The sequence below is a fragment of the Pleurodeles waltl genome, chromosome 4_1, assembly GCF_031143425.1.
Source record: "Pleurodeles waltl isolate 20211129_DDA chromosome 4_1, aPleWal1.hap1.20221129, whole genome shotgun sequence".
In the NCBI taxonomy this organism is placed as follows: domain Eukaryota; kingdom Metazoa; phylum Chordata; class Amphibia; order Caudata; family Salamandridae; genus Pleurodeles; species Pleurodeles waltl.
The window spans coordinates 1023784094-1023805352 of NC_090442.1; the positions used below are offsets into that span (position 1 = coordinate 1023784094).

The 21259-nt window shown below is 41.6% G+C and overlaps 1 protein-coding gene across 3 annotated transcripts in view; it reads right to left on the reverse strand.

The window, feature by feature from the left end:
* Positions 1 to 5691: 5691 nt before the first annotated feature.
* Positions 5692 to 21259, reverse strand: part of LOC138288377 (uncharacterized) — a 29203-nt gene continuing 13635 nt past the window's right edge. For 2 of the 3 annotated variants that reach the window (XM_069229948.1, XM_069229946.1), the window contains exons 4-7: positions 21133 to 21237; positions 20413 to 20508; positions 18118 to 18207; positions 5692 to 7236 (exon numbers count right to left, since the gene is read on the reverse strand). In XM_069229948.1, coding sequence (XP_069086049.1) covers positions 5897 to 7236; positions 18118 to 18207; positions 20413 to 20508; positions 21133 to 21237 — 1631 coding nt within the window. In that variant the 3' untranslated portion in view covers positions 5692 to 5896. The remainder of the gene's footprint in view (positions 7237 to 18117; positions 18208 to 20412; positions 20509 to 21132; positions 21238 to 21259) is intronic. The other variant, XM_069229947.1, reaches the window with a different exon arrangement.

Below are 21259 nucleotides of genomic sequence, written 5' to 3' on the forward strand. Positions count from 1 at the left end.
CCTTTGGCAATGTTATTGTTACTAGTGCGTCTTTGTGGGGATGTCCTCGTGCTTCTGCACATCAACAACGCACCACCGGAAATCGTCGGTAAACGTAGTGGGGTCGTTTGGAAAGCTGTCCATCATCCTGGTAAAGGGCGGGAATTCCTTTACCTACTAGGAGGGTGGACGGGGCGTGGCTCAGCGGGCCGAGCTTACAGGTGCTATTATGAAGGGAGAACATTCTACTCTGTGTCTCCAGGAGAAGAAGATAGAAACCGCGCGTCACAATCACATACTGATTACGCTCCAGTACATCATCAGTTCACCTCCAGGAAGGATTCTAGAGCTTTTTCTGCTATGGGATCTCTGAGCGCACAGCCTTGCTTTATCTTTGCCAAGCCCAAGAGTTAGGGTGGCTTGTCCTTTCCAGAAGCTGAGCTTCAACTGCGGTACCTGCTACGTTTATATGTAAGTGCTTCCTTTGAGGTTTAGTTTCTGTAAAATGAGCATCGTGGCCTACTCAACCGGATTATTTTCTACGAGTATGCCAGTAAGCGTTAACTAGCATGTTTTATATGCCCCGTTTATATTGTACACTAAGGGTACCTGATGGGCCACGGGGTTAACGTCTCCAGCAATCTTGTGTGCCTTTGGCAATGTTATTGTTACTAGTGCGTCTTTGTGGGGATGTCCTCGTGCTTCTGCACATCAACAACGCACCACCGGAATCGTCGGTAAAACGCAGTGCGGTCGTTTTGGAAAGCTGTCCATCAAACCTGGTAAAAGGCGGGAATTCCTTTACCTGCTTCGAGGGTGGACGGGTCGTGGCTCAGCGGGCGGAGCTTACAAGTGCTTTATAAAGGGAGAACATTCTACTTTGTGTCTTCAGGAGTTGAAGATAGAAACCGCGCGTCACAGTCAGATACAGATTACGCTCCAGTACATCATCAGTTCACCTCCAGGAAGGATTCTAGATCTTTTTCTGCTATGGGATCTCTGAGCGCACAGCCTTGCTTTATCTTTGCCAAGCCCAAGAGTTAGAGTAGCTTGTCCTTTCCAGAAGCTGAGCTTCAACTGCGGCACCTGCTACGATTATATTTGGAAGTGCTTCTTTTGAGGTTTAGTTACTGTAAAAAGAGCATCGTGGCCTCCCCAACCGGAGTATTATCTACGAGTATGTCAGTAAGCGTTACCTAGCATGTTTTGTACGCCTCATTTATATTGTACACTAAGGGTACGTGATGGGCCACGGGGTAAAAACGTCTCCAGCAACCTTGTGTGCCTTTGTGAACATGCTCCCGAGGGACCCAGAAGGGTACTCAAGATCTGGTCCTTGGCAAGTTCCAGATCCTCAAACTATTGTGGCATTGCTGAAGGCCCGGGAAAGTCAGGAGCATGGTTCAAAACTTTTCTATATTCGAGGAACAACTATGCTGCCTGGAGCTCAAGGACAGCCTTGTTTGGACTTTTTTTTTTATTCATTGGGATTCCTCTGAGTGACAGTGGGTCTTCAACTTCTTTTGGAGCTTTGCAACAGTAAGTTTGGCTTCACAGCTGCAGATGGCCTTTGGTTTTATCTTGGTATGTCAGTCAAACAATGCAGAGGCAGAGATTGTGGGTGTTGGCCACCAATATCGGGCAATGACAGACCCTGCTTGGTCTAAACCCTCTATTTTTAGGTGGGGCCATGTCCCATGCACACTGTGGAAATCTGAGTGAAAAGAGTTACGGCAAGCTGACTGGAATTGATGGCACTCCAGATTCATGTCAGAGGAAGCATAAAGAAAGGAACTGATGTTAGCACACATAGGTGGTGCAGATTTATTTGCCCAATGTCACATCTGGATGGGATGGATCGGGTGCAGAGCCACATGACACTACCTACAGACGTGCAAGGGAATTGCTATTGAAAATTATCAGGATCCAGTCTGGGGCTGAGAGTATTCACAAGGTGAGGAATATGCAGAAGTCTTAATCAGAAAAAACATTTTGGTACATTGTCTATTTTCTCAGGCACCTGTGGAGAAATAGGAGCCACATTTGTCTTGGATATCATTTGAGGTGTGGGAAAAAAAAGTTACACCGAAACTGTCCCAAATATCAAAAAAGGGCTCAGCGTACAGGGAATCCAGAACTACTAAGGGTTAATTACAAAGATGGCACTTCACTTTATACTTTTGAAACACCACAATTTCAGAAGTGATAACCACCTAATACAATGATTTTTGTGCTTAATCCACAAACAGTGTCAGAGCTTTTAATGGCTTTAATGCAAGCTCGTGCAAAGGGAGCTAGAGACTTGTGTGGATACACAACATTTGTGATTTACCAAACTTTATTTTGGTTCTATTTACACAATCAGAGTTTAAATTTTTTTTAGATGTCTCACTGAAAAGCAATTGTAGATTTATGGATCTGTGAGTTTTGGATGTCTGAATAATCAGCATGAGTTTACATTTTTTTTTTACCTGAGATCACAGTTCCTTTGGCAACTGTGTTATTTATCTTGGGGATAATCAAGATTAAGAAGAGGTGCTGAGGCGAATAGAGAATACAGTTCATTTCTACAGTTTAAAATAAAATGGATTAGCATCATTTTTGATTACACGCAGCTCTAAGTTTTTGACAGTCTACAGTTCTAAATAAAAAGAAAAGGGAGGTGAAACCTAATCTTTAACAAGAAACACTTCAATTTTAAGAAAGACTTTTGATATTAAGAAAATCAATAGGTTTAATTCAAAATTCAATTATTAGCAATCATCTGGATGCAAATAAGGAAAGAACATTTGAGATTTATTTTGTGTTTGACACCTGGATCCCAAAAGTCATCAGTTTCAGCGAGATGTAGGGTGACCACCTTACTCCAAGTCACTGCGGACGTTGTTTCCAGTACAAAACTGTTCACCTACAAATCCTTATTTTCAGGAGAGGGTAGTTAGATTAGTCTAATTAGTTAAGTGAAAGCAAATGAAGATTACAACACCAGAAATACTAGAGGGGATCACACTAAAGCATAGAACTGGAAACAGTGTTCCAACGAGACTGCTACAGGAAAAAAAGGTAAAATAAGGGATATTTGAAAGCATTTTTCACAAATTCCTTCAAAGAGCCCAATTAAAATAAGATATACAAACAGATACAAGGACGAGGTTATAACAACATATAATAAACTATATATTTAAATATAATAAAACACCGTAGTACTTACAGTGTGAACATCAGCAGCCTTCAATGCCTCAGCAAGTACAGAATGAGAGAGAGGTCCAATTAATCGATATCTCACAATGTCCATGGTCAAGTCACTGAATGTATGTGAACTACTTTTGTGTTTTTGGAGGGGATGAAATTTACAGAGGAAGGTGTTGCACAAAAGCATTGGCCATGGTGTGCTAATGTGAAATCCTATAGACACTGTTTCAAGATAATTTGATTGTTAAATGGGATTTAAAGTATACATGCACATTCTATAATATTAAGTTTTATATTTTAAACCTAGTTCTTGTCACAAGTTTTCTATTAACCAAACTTTTGAAAAAAAAAAAAAAAAATGTCGATCCATTGTGGCACATGTACATTGATAAGTACATCAGTACTATGCCATTATGTATATCATCGTCAGTACTCTCAGCAGTTGGTGGGTATGTCACACGATTTGTCACTCCTATGTCTATTGACATTCAACTTGTAATACCATTGTAATATTATTAAATATGCATATTCCGGAATATCTCTTTCAGGTTCAGTTTTTGTATCCAGTTCATATGACTTCTTCTTTGTTAAATGAACTTCATACACAAATACAAATAGCAGTACGAGTGAGACATATGTATGCTGGTGCATACCATGCCCTTGTGAATAGCAATGGAAGCACTCTTTTAGCAAGTTTAGAGAATGTGAAACAATAGGTCATTCTGTACTTCAGGCATATCTGGCAATGTGATACCAGTGTAACCACTTCCACCTTACAGCACCAGGTCAAATTAATGAACTGAAAAACAAACTCTGCACCTTTAAATTGCTATGCAGCTGAACAATATCATTTGAAGTAAGATTTCAATTACTTCCTGGTACACTGACAAATGGAATTACTAATTTCTAGATGATGTTACTGTAAATGCAACCATTCAAATGGCAAAGACAAAGTATAGTTCACCTTTTTACTGAGCTCTATACCTTCTGTCTTTTCATATGTCTGCATTAATAGACAGTTGATATCATTAAAAAAATGTAGGAATCATATTGTCCTTTCCTGTCATTTGTAGAACACCTGCCTTTTGAAATAACATCCCTCATGAAGTTAGCAAATAAATCCCTTAGTTACAAGTATCAGTGAGTGTATTTCTTGCAATTTGTATTTGAATATCAAATTCAATAGTATACAACACTTTTTAGAATCTGAACAGAGGTTATAGTTTGTCACTTCTACTGTAATGTTAATAAACCACTTACTGTACTTGTTGTACAATTAGACTTTTAAAGCAAGACTAACAGTGATATATTGAAGTCATTGTAAAAGAGCAAATCTTCAACACTCCTTCATCCTGATTCTTGGAAGCTAGACTATCAAGTACAAAACACCAGCAGTAGACACAACTACCTTCTGGCAAAAATGACGTAGAAAGCTGCAATCTACAACAGAGTACAGAAAATAAGTGGATGGAAGGTGATCCCAACTAGAATGAGTACGTGCCATTTTGCATTCATTACACATTCATGCATTGCATTGTGTACAAGAACCCCAGATTGAGATGGCTTCTGCATATAATAGCAAGAGCAGTTATCAGTAACCGCTGTCAAACTCAATTGTGCTAACAAATCTGTTTTTAACAGTTATGAATTTTACTGTATAAACGAAATATAAAGTGTTGAAAAAGGCAAACCATGATTTTAGATAAGAAATATTTATGGGGCTGAAAATTGCAGTACTATTTCATTTTTATCATGTAATGGATTTTTTTATTTCAATTTTTTTAAAGACATATTCCAAACATAAAACAATGACAATGATAATATACTTTATACATCTAGGTTTCTATTTTTTAATTTTCTAAAATGATAACTCAATGTGGAAGATCAACCTTTTTGTCAAAGACAAGTTTGTAACTGTCACGTAGTTGATAACACATTTGATTTAATTTGCAAACAAATATAAATGAAAAAAATTAAATGTTAATAGGAAGTTTGGAGCTTTTCTAAATTCAATTGAAGCCACACATTGTCCATACTATATTCTGTTTAATGCACCTGCACTAGTCCCACAAATGAATCTGAGCGTACTAATTTAATTTTTAGGCTTCAATTTCAAATTTCTTGAGATTTACAGTATGTTTTAAAAATTTCAATTGTACATTTAGCCACTTTATTTATATACACTTCATTAATATGCTAATATTAGTTACATTTTTAAGCAGTGGCGGACTACCACGAGGAGGCTTTGCGGACCAAAGGTTGGGAACCACTAGTCTACGCGATATGTTTATCCACCCTGAGCCAAAAGTGAGGGAGGCACATGATTGGGTAAGAGACATTATCCACCTTGATAATAACTGTAATAAATGTGGTCATTATTGCTGTTCATGAACTTTAGCATTCCTCCACCCCAGACCTGTGGATTCATCAGGCCACAGCTTCTCATTCCAGCTGCCATCTAAGTACATTATCATTCCACATAAAGAGGTGGAAACTTGAACAAATACATGAAAAACGTACTTGAGGATCATCACCAGATGGTTTATTCAGGTGCAAAACAAACATAAAATGAGAAGAACTAGTGGTAAGAAATAAATAAATAGCTTATTACTGACCAGAAATGGAATGGAGTGGAGTGGAGAGGGCTGTAGGGGATGTGTCTGGATCAATGCTAAGAGAGAGCAGTCATCTTAAAAAAGTTAAATTAATGTAAACAAGTTCAAGGCTAAACCAGTTTAAATTGGACATCTCCTGCTACATTGAAGGAACAGTATGAATAGGGGGGTGGAACGGCAGAAGAGGAAGGATCGTTGTGGCTAGTTGGGCCAGTCAACCATAAAGGGTTCTGAGAATCATCCACCTCCTTTCTAACAGCAATTGGTCTTGTGCCACTCTGCTGGAGGGGTGGTGTGGAAAGTGTTGGCAGCTCTACACCGGCTGAGGAAAGAATGCCAGACCAGCAGCTGCGTTGCTTTTCATTAGCTTTCCAGTAGTTCTTCACAGATGATGCACATCGGTGGCCAGTAACTGCCATGATCTCTCGAGTCTCCAGGCCAGCATCACTTAGCAGCTGCACAGTTGTGGTTCGGATACAATGGTTTGTATACATTTTAGATAAACAGGCTTGAACGCTGAGATTCTTCATAAAGTTACCAAGTGCATTTTTGCCTAGTGGTCTCACAGTATACCACACTTTTTCACGAGCAGCTTGATGAGCAGATAGTTTGCGAGGTTGTAAGTAAAAGCATGGAGCGCCAGGGGGCATTTTCGAGATATACAATTTTAGTGCTGCTACTGGACAGGAGGGACTTTTAGGCTGGGCATACATTCTTCCTCGGAGGGAGGCCTTGCCTCTTTCAGAGTTACCATTTTGATATTTTGAAGCCTCATAAGTGGGTGTAGCATATTCGTGTCCATCTTCATCAGTTACTATAGCAAAAGCATCAGGTGGTAGCACCCTGAGGCCTTCACGACCTCTCCGCGCTAGGTGTAACTGGACCTCAAACCAAACCTTGTTTAGTAAAGTGGTTGGCTCTGTTACACCAAATATTGGGCTAGAACGGAGCTTGATCAAGTCATCTCTTGTAATAGCACCGTGTCTTTCTGCAGTATGCTTTGCTTCTCTCCGCTTCCTTTTGATGATGCCAAGGAACACATTGTTGGCTGATATGAAACTGGGATCATGCATGATGTTTATGGCTCGGTTAAAGGGAGGACTGTTCAAGTACCTATTTATTCCGGCCCGGACACAAACAAGACTTTGAATGTGATATTCCTCCCCTTTTGCATTTCTCACCTCAGCATAGAATGTTCTTAATAGTTGGCACAAGCTGTCACTGCTTAACTTTTCAAAGGACACATCTCGCTTACTCTCTTTCAGCCAACCTTTGAAGAGGTCCACCGCCCACTTAGTCTGCAGCCTTGTTCTCAATTCATTTCTCTCAATTTCAAGAGAATCCAGCTGGTTTTCATCAGCAACAGCATGCCGTTTTCTAGACAGGATGTCGACTGTTTCTGCTGGAGACGCCGAGTTGGCATCAGCTGTCAGTGGCACTTCATCTTCATCTGTAAAGTGAAGGATAAGTCGTTGCAGGAATGTTAGAGTGGTACAGATAAAAGGTTTGCCACAAAATCAAAGTAAGGATAGCATCGATATCAAAACAGTCCTTCATTTCAACTTGTTTTTAGCTCAGTAGGAATCAGAAAATGAAGGCTTTTCTGTTGGTTATTACCTGCATTGCCTGAATCCCAATTTGCTGATAACCAAAGTTCATTCTACTACATGTTTTGCAGTATCATGACCAACTTAGAAGCCAGCCAATTGACTGCTCTCCTCTAAACTTATAGGCCTAAAATACTGGTGAGGGTACATAAGGAAGGTAGGGGATAATATAACTAGCATTAAAATTAATTTGCAAGTGCCCATCTGCACATTTCCCTTGTCCTTCTAAAATGAGTGGAATTCAGCTCTACACCTTAGCTTTCATATAGGGAGGGCATTCTGACAAATTAAAATACGTGAATTTCAAATTGCCACTGTAATTCTCCAAGTAATCTATTTTACTTGCTAGTGTGGACAATACCAAGTGTTAAATAACTGCTCCCGAACCACTAAACCCTGCTGGCTACAAACGCTCAAAAAAGGAGAACTACTGATCAAAACATAATATTATACCACAAGGAGGATAATAAGGCTATAAGCTCAAGATAAACTCCTGTCTTTCTCCTTCACAACATCCCTACCACCTTTCACCCTATGCAACTGGACATCTGATGTGAAGTGAATCATGTCAGTGAATCACGTCCAGTGTGCACCAGTGGAATGGGAGGCTGGAAAGAGGAAGACAGTAAAATGGATGGTAAAGTTAGAATGACTAGTTGTGGGAGAAAAGGCACATGATCCTGGAGAGTGAGGAACTGAAGCGGAAGGAGGTTATGAGTGAAAAAGAAAGAATTGGCAGAATGAGGGGATATCTGGAGTAACTCTGTCATGCAGTCTTTAACTTCATACTACTGAGTGACAAACAAGCACAGGCAAAGCTGATAGGTGTCACCTATGCAAGAGCTATTCAATCAATGAAACAGCATTTGTATAGCGCAGATCTATCATCTCAAGGAGTATCTGGACGCTGAGGATGCCGTGTCGCCATCAAAATGCCAGTTCTTGAGCTTCTTCCTGAAGTCCGTTGTTCAGAGGTGGAGGGGCAGGTCGTTGCAGGACTTTGCAGCAATGTAGGAGAAGGGGCTGCCCCTGCTGAGGCAGATGTGGGGTGTGTGTGCGAGGGCGAGTGAGGTGTATTGCAGGTGTCTTGGAGCAGGTGGAAGTTCCCATGATGGTTGATGTAGGATGGTCCCTGCTTGTGTAGAGCTCTGTATGCGTGTGTCAGGATCTTGAACTGGCAGCTATTGTTTTTTCCAGTGTGTTGGTGTGGAGTGAAGTGGAGTGGAGTGGCACAGTGGAGTGACAGAGTGGAGAGGCATAGAGTGGAGAAGAGTTTCAGAGTGGAGTGGAGGGCTGTGGACCGGCACAGAATGGAGTGTGTAGAGCAGAGTGGCACTGAGTGGAGAAGAGTGTTGTAGAGTGGAGTAGAGTATAGTAAAGTGGAGCAGAGTGGAGTGATGTAGATTGGAGGGTTGTGGAGTGGTATGCTGTGTCATAGAGTGGAGTGTCATGGTGTAGAGTGGAGTGGTATAGTGTTGAGTGGTATAGAGTTGAGTGGTATAGAGTTGAGTGGTATAGAGTGGAGTGAAATTGTGTAGAGCGGCATAGAGTGAAGGGGTATAGAATTAAGGGTAATTAGAGTGGAGGGGCGTTGAGTGGCATGGAGTAGAGTAGAGTAGAGTAGCATGCCAGAGAAGAATAGAGTGGATTGGCGTAGAGTGTAGTAAAGTGCTGTTTAGTGGCTTAGAGTGGAGTGGAATGGAGTGGAGTAGACTAGAGCGGAGTAGAATAGAGCGGAGTAGAATAGAGCAGTGTTCTCTAGAGTAGGGTGACGTACAGTGGAATAGAGTGTCATAGAGTGGAGTATTGTGGAGTGGAGGGCCTAGAGTAGAGGGGCCTAGCGCGGAGGGGCCTAAATGGAGCAGAATGCCATTGAGTGGATTGTCATGGAGTGAAGTATCATGGAGTGGCGTGGAGTGGTATAGAGAGGAGTGGAGTGGAATATAGTAGAGTGGTGTGGAGTACCATAGCGTAGGGTGGAATAAAGTGTTGTAGACTGGAGGAGAGTAGTGTCAGAGTAGAGAGAGTGGTACACAGTGTTGTAGAGTGGAGTGTCAGAATGGAAGAGAGTAGACCAGAGTGGTGTAGGGAGGAGTATAGTGTCAGAGTGGAAAAAGTAGAGTGTCATACAGTGTTGGACAGTGGAGTGACGTGGAGCGGAGTGTCAGAGTGGGATGGCATACAGTGAAGTACTACTAGAGTTGCACAGAGTGGAATGGCCTAGAGTGTCATGAACTGGAGGGTCAAAGTGGAGCGGTGCACAGTGAAGGGGAAGTAAAGTGTTGTAGATTGGAGGGGCAGAGAGTGTCGTAGGGTAGAGAGGCATGGAGTGTTGTAGAGCAGAGGGGCATCAAGTGGAGGGGTGAAGAGTGGACAGGCATAGACTGGAGGGACGCAGAGTGGAGTGGGGCAGAGTGTCAGAGTGGAGTATCGTGGATAGTCCTAGAGTGGAGGGGCCTAGGGTAAAGTGGAGTGGAGTGGACTGGAGTAGAACGCTGTAATGTGGATGTCACGAAGTGGAGTGCTGAAGAGGGGAGTGGGATAGAGGAGCCTGGAGTCGGATAGAGGTTAGTGGCATGGAGTGTTGTAGACTGGAGCAGAGTAAAGTGTGATAGAATAGAGTATGGCGCAGAGTAAAGTGTAGATTGGAAGGGCGTAGAATGTTGTGGGATGGTGGGGCATAGAGTGTCATACAGCAGAGGGACGCAGAGTTGAGAGGAGTAAAGTGTCAGAGTGGAAAGGCGTAGAGTGTCATAGAGCAGAGTGTTGTAGAGCAGAGGAGCATAGAGTGAAGGGGTGAAGAGTGGACAGGCACAGACTGGAGGGGGATAGAGTGTATTAGAGTGGAGTGGAGTGGCATGGATTGGAGTAGAATGCCCTAGAGTGGAATTTCACATAGTGCAGTGTCGTAGAGTGAAGTGTGGTAGAGTGGTGTGGATAGAGTGGAGTGGGATAGAGTGGAAAGGGACAGAGTGCCTTGGAGCGGCGTAGAGTGGATTAAAGATCGCCGAATGGAGTAGTGCAGAGTGTCAGAGTAGGGCGAGTGGCGTTGAGAGTTTGTAGAGTGGAGTGTCAGGGTAGAGTGCTGTAGAGTACAGCAGAGTGGAATAAAGTAGAGTAGCATAGAGTGGATCACAGTGGCATAGAGAGAATTAGATTATAGTGTCATTGTTGGAAATGGCCCTCTCTACAGGGTCATCCCCACATTTTTTTACCTTCCTCCTCCTATTTTTGCTAGATTTTTGCTCTTGTTGGCCTTAGGACACTGTGCATGTTACCACTGCTAACCAGTACGAAAGTGTCCTCTCCCTAAAACATGGGTTGATTGGTTTATACCCATAAGGCATATTTATTTATTTGTAAGCCTCTTGTAGAGCGGTATGAAATATACCCAGGGCCTATAAATTAAATGCTACAAGTGGGCCACCCATCTAAGTAGCCCTTTAAAACTTGCCCCAGACCTGCCACTGCAGCCTGAATGCACTGTCACACTGCCATGCTGACTTGGCATTTGAACCCCCTAGCCAAGTCTTAAACTCCCCTTTTATTACAAATAAGCCACCCCTAAGGAAGGCCCCAGGCAGCCCATTAGGCAGGGTGCTGTGTAATTAAAAGGTAGGAAGTTCTTTCAAGTTTCACATGTCCTGGTAGTGAAATACTCCCAAATTTGTTTCCCACTAATGTCAGGCCCACCCCTCCCATAGGTTAACACTGGGTATTCCTTATAACATTTAATGAGCTGTAATTCCTTAATGAGAGGCAGTAACTATGCCATGTTTGGTATCTATTGACTTGTAACAAAGAACCCTCTTTAATGGTAAAGTTGAATTTAACATTACAAATTTTGAAAATGCCACTTTTAGAAAAAGTTACTAAATTGGAGGGTTGGGCCTATTTACTCCACATAGTTGGGCCCCTTGAAAATCAAACTACAATAGATACCTTTGCTAATAATTATTTTGTCCACACAGTTTTTCAGAGTGATCAAGTTTTTAATTTTCTTTACCTCATAGTTATTTAGTTAAACCTTTAGTTATTTTAAAAACACAACCTCAAGAAACAAATGTCAATTTTATCATACATCAAACCAATAACAAAACACAGTACTATAAACATGATTACATTATACCAGTCGTTAATTCAAAGAGTGAATAGAGTTGTCGTAGTCAACTCTATTTTCAAGAAGTGAATAGAGTTGCCCTATTGTGCTTTATTTTTAAGCACACTCCTTATTTAAACACATCTAGAGGGGTTGTGCCCCCATTTTGTTTAGATAAACCAAGGCATCCAATGTTCCTTTCTGGATTGCCTTTGTGCAGTTATTAATTGCCGCCAACTGTCTTGCGCAACACGGTTAATGCATTTCAGATTCCTCTTATTATTGGTTATCATCAGAACCACAACTTGTTTCTAAGCCAATGCCATCGTTGAACTACAAAAAAATAAGTAAAAGATTTTTGTAAACTATGTTATTTCAAAGAAAGGGACTATATGTTATCTTTGTCATTTAATTTTTTACATTTACTGCTCCTTTTTTTCCTTTTTAAAAGGGATGTTATGTCAAAAGGATTGCATCACGCACTTCAAGACATCTGTGGGCTTTTTTTCCTTTGTTTTTTTACCTTAGCTTTGAATTTCAGTTTGCAGTCACCATTCTTTTCACGAGAAGAATGAGAGGAGAAAAAATGAAATCCCACCTGTTCACATCATGTTTGAATCATTCAGTTCGTCACCCGTATGTATTTTTTCTTTTTTTTAAATCAGCTTATTTTAAGCTTTGCTGTGCCTCTGTCTTAATTATTCGATTTCCAGTTAAGTGCAGACTTTCCCAACTGCAATCTGTAACTCCGTTCAGGGCAGAATGGAAATATGTTAAAGCATTTGTTTCCTTCCATTCTCTTAAACAAAGGTTTCAATGTAAAGGCTTAGGGTACATTTCATTCTAACGTCACTCAGTTTCTGTCGTGCCTTATCCACATTTCATTTGTGACTTTACATGTAACTTGTTGGCGATGTATTTCGCTTTCTCTCAACCTTCTAAAGCAAAGTTTCATTCTGCGTGGGTAAACACAGGTCGAAAACCCAAGCTTCATTATTTATCAATCAGTAAGTCCTGTTACATTGTTGTGATGAATCTCAACTTTTGTGATTTAAAAGAAATGCTTCTTGAACATACAAATCGCCTTGTATTTGTTACTTACTTTTCAGTTCATGAAAAGTTTCTTGTCTTTTCTCTGGCTGAGCTCCTTAGCTGCAGTGTTCTCTGCCTCGTGGTCACGTAGTTAATTACATTTGCAATGTTGGTCCTAGGACTAGACTCTAGTAGTCGATTTACTGATTATGCTAGGGGCATTCTGGTCTTTGTAGTGCTTAGTACGATTACTGCCCTTTATGTCGCCACTGCCCTTACATGATGGTACGATGTGTCATTGTTGTCTTGCTGCAATTGTCACTTAAAGTTCATTTTACCATATTTGACAATGTTGTGTCTGAACCTATCTGACGACTGGAATATTCGTTTGTTGGACCAGCTTGTGAATATTTACATTCCTTCTGGTCCACTTTACAGTCAATTTAGTTCAGAATTTTCATTTGATCCCATAGTTGTGGTATTAAAATGCAAATTTGGATATGCTTCCTTTTGTTGGAGAACTGCCTCTAGATCTCTACCTCTTGGGTTGGGCTGGACTACCGTCAATACTGTCCATTTAAAGACCTTTCCACTGTGTCTTGTTGATAGGAAGTGGCTAACAATTGATGCATCCATTTCCTTTGAAATAATGTAGTTTACAAACATGTTTTTTACTCATTTTTTGTACTTTAACACTGTCATCAGTTTAGAAACCAGTCAGAGTGGACGGGCGCAGAGTGGAGGGGGGGCGGAGCGTAGTAGAGTGGTGTGGCATGTATTGGAGTAGGATGCCATAGAGTGGAGTATTGTAGAGTGGAGTGGGATGGAGTAGCGGTGTGTGCGGTACCGTGGAAAGGAGTGGCATGGAGTAGCATTGCATAGAGTGGAATAAAGTGTCATAGACTGGAGTAGAGTGTCAGAGTAGAGAAAGAGACGAGGAGAGTGTTGTAGAGTGGAGTGTCACGGAGTAGACTGTTGTAGAGTAGAGCAGAGTGGAATAGAGAGGCGTAGAGTGGAGCAGAGTGAACCAAAGTGGTGTAGAGAGGAGTAGAATATAGTGTTATAGAGTGAAGTAGAGTGTCAGAGTGTAGTCAAGTGGAGTGGCATGGAGTACAGTGTCTTAGAGAGGGGTGGCATAGAAAGAAATAGTGTCAGAGTGGCATAAATTGGAGTGGCACAGAGTGGCACAGTGGAGTGTTGTAAAGAAAAAGGTAATAGAGTGGAGAATCATAGTTTGGAGGGGTCAAGAGTGGAGGGGAATAAAGTTTTGTAGAGTGGAGGGGCATGGAGTGCAGTACACCAGAGGGGTGCAGAGTGGCAAGGCGCAGAGTGAAGAGGAGTAAAGTGTTGTAGACTGGAGGGGCGAAAAGTGTCAGAGCGGAGTGGGTAGAGCAGGCTGGCGCAGAGTGAAGGCTTTAAGAGTGGAGAGGCACAGCCTTGAAGGGCGCAGCGTGGAGGGGTGTAAAGTGGCTCAGAATGGAGTGGTGTAGATTATGGTAGAAGCGCAGAGTGTCATTCACTGGAGTGTCGCTGAGCAGTGAGATGCAGAGTGGAGTAAAGTGTTGTAGAGTAGAGTGGCATGTGAGTAGAGTGGCGTGCAGTGGCAGAGTGGAGTGTCCTAGGGTGAAGTGTCACAGAGTGGAGTGTCACAGAGTGGAGTGTCACAGAGTGGAGAAGAGACATTGAGTGGCCTAGAGTTAAGTGGCATAGAGTAGAGCAGAGTGTTGTAGAGTGGCACGGCGTGGAGCAGAGTACAGTGTCAGAGAGGAGTGCCAGAGAGTAGAGTGGAGTGAAGTGTTAGGGTGCAGTGGCGCAGCAGATATTTTCATAAAATAAAGTGCTGTGCGTGTAGTAGAATGGAATGTAGTAAAATGGAGTGGCACAGAGTGCTGTAGAGTTGTATAGTGTTGTAGTGGAGAGTGTCATGGAGCTGCACAAAGTGTCGTAAAGTGGAGTGTCATAGAGAGGAGTACAGTGGCTTATAGTGAAATGGCCTAGAGTGTCATAAAGCTGAGTGGCATAGACTGGTGCAGAGTGGCAATGAGTAGAGTGGAGTGCTGTAGAGTGGAGGGGCACAGAGTGCATTGTCATAGAGTGGGGTAAAGTGTCATGGAGTAAAGTGTCATAGAGTGGACTGTCAAAGTGGCTTGGAGTGGTGTAGTATCAGAGCTGAGCAGAGTGGGCTTGAGTTAAGTGGCATGGAATATTATAGAGTGGCGTAGGATGTTACAGAGTGGCATAGCATGTTGTAGAGTAGAGTGGAGGAATGTCATACAATAGTGGTTTAGTGTCAAAGTGGAGTAGAGTCTTATAGTCGAGTAGAGTAACCTTGAGTTAAATGGCACAGAATGTCGTAGAGTCTCACAGAGTGGAGTGACAGAGTGCAGGGGGGCAGAGTGGAGGGACGTTGAGTGGAGTAAAGTATTAGAGTGGAATGGAGTTGAGTGGCTTTGAGTGGGGTGCCAGGGAGTGGAGTGAAGTGTCACAGAGTTGAGTGGCATAATATGCACTGCTGTAAAGTATGCTGCTGGAGTGCAGTAGAGTGGCATACAGTGTGAAGTGGTATAGTGAAGTGGTATAGTGTCATAAAGTAGGGTGACATATAGTGTAGTAGAATAAAGTGGAGTAGAGTGGTGTGTTGTAGAGAGGAGGGGCATAGAGATCCGTAAAGAGGCAGAGTGGAGTAGAGTGTCCGTGTCATGGAGCAGGGTGGAAAGTTGTAGAGTATACTGGCAAAGACTGCAGTAGAGTGTCATGTAGTGGAGTGCCGTATAGTGAAACAGAGTGGAGTGGCACAGAGAGGTGTAGAGTGGAGTAGAATGGCACTGAGTGAAGTGGCGTGTTGTAGAGTGGAGTGGCATAGAGTAGTGTAGAGTGGAGTATGCACAGTGTGGTAGTGCATTGCCATTACAGACAACACGTTTTCAATCGAAATTTGCAGAGACATATAGTTTTACTGATAAAACTATACAGTGCACAAACATTAATGTATGGTAATGGCATCACCTAGTGTATTGATTTGTTTTTATCGTATTCAGATATTTGTTTCCAGCACACTTCAGAAAAAAAAATGCTTTATTTGTGCTTTCTTAATTCTGATATATTCTGAAATATTTCCACATATCATTTACAGATATTTAAATGTTGCTGTGTGCTAGAAAAAAAGCCTTTAGTAAGTAAGTAAAATAAATTTGTAGAGCGCACAGTACCCAAAGATGTCACGGCGCTAGCAAAACCGAGAAGCTGTGACAAAGGCAGGGAAAGCAAATGAAAAAGACAAGGAAACCCTACACAGAATCAAAGGGGAAAAAACACCCCCTTTCACACTGTCAGCTAATGCCTCTCAGTTTGAAGTCATTGAAAGAAAAGTAAAAACCAACCACTCTCAGAAGACAGAGTCCTACATTTGACCTCTGTATCTGAAAGCACAGCAAATGTGACAAGATAAGAACAAAATATAAAGGTCTGTTTACAGAAAGCGATCACTAGTGGAAGAATACAGTAAATAGGCTATGCTTCACAGGATGGACAAAGACAAGGTGGACAGCCTAGAATAAATAAAGCTAGCAAACAGAAAGAAAGCAAATGTGAGTTACAAATCACAAAGGCAATGGTAAGCAATGGGCGGAATGTATTCCTAACTCAGCTTTCCGAATGTCCCTAAAAGGTCTTTAGCAAACTAGACAGCTGCGCTCCACAGTATACTTCGATCTAATGATGTCCATTCACAGTAGTGTTTGAGAACTTTCCACACAATCTTATTAGCTCTCAAGTCTTTCATGTTCCAAATCATGTAGCTATATATAAAAAGATTTCTAAGAGATTATACGACACGCCCTGACAAAGCCAAAAAGTCTGACACGGACTATCAGTATATTGGCTTTGTCAATGCTTGTTTTGACAAAGTTTTTGCAAAACATTTTTATGGCTCTGTCGGGCCCTCATCAATATTGGAAAAAAAAAAAAAAAAAAACATGCACACACTCATCACAATTGCCTAAAAGAAAAACTGTTTTTGGTCTGAAAAAACACGTTGCCCTTGGCCCTAAAGGGACCTACTTTGAGTGGGGATGTGCTCCTTGTGAAAAGACAAATTACACGTAACACCATCACTCAGACAGAAATTAGCCAATGATTGAAGTGAGCTGACTCGTCACCCTGTGCTATGGGAGGTGACAGGAAAATGTCCAATGGATGAAGAGGGACGTCTGAAAGGCTCAATTGATATGTTATATGTATACTTTTAGTAGAATCAAACAATCTTGGCTAACACCATACTCAAAAATGAATAGTGACACACCTGTATTTACCACTCATTTCTTCAAATTATTTTTCAGAAATAAAAACTCATTTTCATGACGCTTGTAAAACAAGCTCATATCACAATGCTCCAAGTTATAGGCAGCTACGGAATGAGAGGCACAGAGATAAGAAGATTTGCCAATCATTATACTAGGTTGTCAAGCCTGGAAGCTGTGATAAGCAACAATGTCTAGTGGTTCAACAATGGAAAACTAAGTAGGAAGGCTCAACTAAAAATGCTTTTTACTCAATATAAGTGAGTTTACATATTCTTGATACAACTCCCTCCTTGAAATGGCAGTGATGTGTTTTTTCCAGAAACATTTTAGTAGAGGCATTAAAGAATGAGGAGAAATTCTAGATGAATAACCATCATGAACTGTGTAATGGGTTGGACATATTACGCAGCACCAACAAAAATAGATATGTTCTTATAACACTTTCTTCCTTTCGAAGGATGGAACTGGAACTCACATATCCTACCTCAATCATTTGTGAGGCTGAACAATTTGAATAGTTTTCTAAAAAGTACAGGTCTTGTGAAGCTCAAATAAGGGGAACATGTGGTTTAAAACCTCGACCCTGCTCATAAAACGATGGGATGAGTAGGGTTGGTGGATGGAACACAGGCAGTAAAAGAGTGAAGCATTTAATCCCCCTCTCTATTGAGAGCTATTGGGAGTGTGTTTGCCACTTCAAACTGCTGGGATGTGCAAATGTGTTCTTTTGGGCAAGCTGGTGGTGGCTACTGGCACCAGATGAGTAACTTGGTGGCACCAATTTCCCTAGCCAAGTGATTAGGTTTGCAAACAGCCTTGTATACGAGTTGTTGCAGAAGGGAGAAATGATCAGGTCATGTCAGTCAGCACATCTTTGATGCACCTAAGTATGGGTTGCATGTGATGCATTGTAGAAGAATGGCAGTGACACCTATGGCACCACACCTAAATTCTTTTGAATGCGACATCATCATTGACTTTGATTTACAATTATCTGAGTCCAGCTAGAATATACACATGATTATGTTGCATCATTGAAGGAGTACCCCTTCTGCCACGCAACCGACAGCTGGCAACCCCACACAAAAAATGTGGAAATCCAAGCTTTACAAGGGATCTCCCAAACAACGGTTATGTTTCTAAATGGTTACCAGGTAATAGATACACCTGTATGATCAATGTTGAAGGACTACCGTGGAACAGCACAGAGATGGCGGGCAAGTTTCCCAGGTGAAGGACGCAACCACCCAAAAAATCCCACTCTCTAGTTCCTCTGAGCACTGCATACTCACCTGTTGGACTCTCGCTGTTTTCTCCTAGCTCCATGTCTGGATGATCCATGTCCGAAATGGCTTCCTCATTTTTTATAATAACAGGCACAACTGCATGGGGACATGAAACTTGTTAAGCCATCAAAAGTTTAATATATGTTTGATCTGCGAAGCAATTTATCAATAATTAGAACATCAAAAAAGGAGTAACCAAAACCATTACAAACTAATACTTTCATACAAATTGGATTTGAGTTAAATAGAAATATATTTAAAACCAATATATTAAAAGCAACTGAATGTGGGGCGATGTCTGTATGTTGTGCGACAAGGAGATCTGTTTCTGCCATAAGTCCATAGGATGATGAGGGCTATTTTGCAATTTTGTCTTACAATTCACGTTACATCATAATGTTTTGAAGCTCTATGCATGACTTCAACGCTGTGTCTTAATGGCTTTTATACGTTTATAATTAAAACAGAAGGGTTGCAATAAATAAGAATGTACTGACAGCTACTTCTCCCTCAAGGTCATTCCCAGGCCTGTGCTTCTAGACAATGTTGCAACTCAGTATGCTAGCACTGGAAAGTTATCTAGACTAAGTTAACCCCCAAAAAAACAAACAAACACTATTTTAACTTTAGAACCTGTCTTTGATGATCATTTTTCATTTAAAGCACCCATCCATCATGCTCTAACTCTTGACTGTGATCAGTGAATTCCAAACTGAAAAACGTTATCTGTTTACTAGAAATACGGTAGCTTTAAAAAGCTGCATCACAAAATAAAATGATGGATGGAGTGTTGAAACTTTTCAAACACTCACTCCCAGTCACAGATCTGGGTTTAAACCATTGTTATTTTGCTTGCTACGTCACCCCAGTTCAAACCCAGCCATATGCAAATCAGTCTTGACCCTGTTCCCCATGGGAGCAGTCCAGCCCGAACTGCTAGGCCAGGTCCTCCCTGGGCAGGAAACAAGCATCCTAGGACCAGTTTCAGGGTAACTCCCTTCATCAGCCAGGCTAGCTTGAATCCAGTGGTGCGGCGAGCAAGGGACCCACGTTTGCGCATACCCTAGCCACTCATGGCGCACAAAGCAACATCACAAAATAAAATGATGGACGGAGTGTTGAAACTTTTCAAACACTCACCACCAGTCACAGATCTGGGTTTAATCCATCGTTATTTTGCTTGCCACAGCACCCCAGTTCGGACCCAGCCATATGCAAGTCAGTCTTGACCCAAGCTCTTTCACTGAACTATATTATTGCTCAAATTAAAAAATAATAATGCTATGCTTCTCCTTTAATGGGCATATCACTCCTCATCTCAAGTTTATCAAAGAGCACCATATGTTATCTCCAAGTTCTGCACAAGTAAATCAGTGGAAAAATGTATTAGCTGATAGGAGGTGGAATTTGTAGCACACAGTGATGTGCTGGGTCAGACAGTTGTCCCTTGCCTCTGAATCATCTGACATGCATTCAGCACCTGCTCCCCCATATTCACATGAATCTCTAAGTCACCACTGGTTTAATCACCTCATAAAGCCACTTTGTGCCATACATTTCATTGGCATACTCTCGTTTTCTATATGTTAAAGTGCTATTCTTTGTCAGCAGTACATTAACTGTTAATTTTGTGGTCTTAGGCGTAGCTACATCACCCCATGTTATAGCAGAACATTTTACATCAAACAGATATAAATGGGTGCAAGACTATTATGTGAACCGTTGCAATGGGATGAAGATACATAGAGAAAGAGTTGCATTGGGGGTCAGGCGCAACCATGCTAAACAACGTAAAATGAGTAAACAGCTCTTCAGAGACAGTCAAACATTTGGGAAATAGTTAGGTAACAGCTGCAGAAGCCCTTGGGAAGGGAAGAGACGTCAGCAGTTAACCAGAATACATTGTAAGGTTTTTCGTTTTTTAACAATTACATCAAACATGGTCGGAATCAGAGTTCCTTATCCTCACTACATATCAAGATACAATTATGCTTTGACATAAGCATATGAAGGGCCTCTGAGCTATTGAAGAGCCTCTAAGCTAAATTCTGGAGAAGCTTCACAGAGTTAAATGGACCAGCTCTGTAAGACCCTTGATCCAGGCTCACTTTAAAGTTGCAAGCTATCAATGGCAGCTTGCACAGTTCTACAGAATAGCCATTTAGAATAGACAGTATTGGTAAGACATGACATTTATCTCTAAAATACCAGCTATGATGAGTGATTGGGAATAAGTGAAATGACCCAAAATAAAAAGCAACCATGCATCCACTGCCTACAAAAGCCCATGTCCCTACTCACCACTAATGTCCCCTTCAGACTCCATCTCTTCCTGGACTTCCACTCTGTCCTCATCTTTAATGCTCTCTGAAGGCACAGTTTCTGTCGCGGAACCGTCTGTAATAAATACCAAAAATACAATCCTTAAACATGGTGTGTATGTATTAATACATGCTTAACAAGGTGGTTTCTACTCTAGGAGGAATTCAGTAGCCACATGATTCTGTCCTGTGCCACCCCTCCTGCCTCTGCACCACAATGGCAACTTTTGAGAAACTTGATTAAATTAGTTAATTGTGGAGTTTTGTACAATGTGTCCGCTGTCACTCTAAACTTTCAGCAAATATTTCTGACAACGGCCTTCAGGACTTTTGGGTATTAAATATGTTAAGAAAGTTGCTCTTGATTATACTCTCGGCTTTCAAGGTGGGGCATTGTAAAGAGCTGCTGTTTCAATACTCTGGGCTCCAGAAATGCAACATCAAATACAGAAATAATAACTTTAAAAAGCAGGGTTTCCTCGAGGACTGTTTTCCTACTTCTTGCAAAAAACATGCTGGTGCGAGGGTACGGTCACAACAATCAAAGCTTTCTCAGCCACAACAAAATCATCCACACCATCCTTTATTCGTCATCGGACAACTACGTTTCAGGATCCTGAGGTGAGAGTACATGTTCTCAGTGTTGAAAGCATCACCGATGTTCCCTTCCTTCGAGTAACACAATGTGGCCGAAGCTCACCCAAAGTTATATTCTCTGACTCCCCAGGCTCGGGCTCCTTTGAGGGGCAAACTTCTTCCTCACATTTTACATTCAGTGGAAGCTCGCCATTGAAAGCAGGACAATCTGAAATTAGGGGGACAATAAT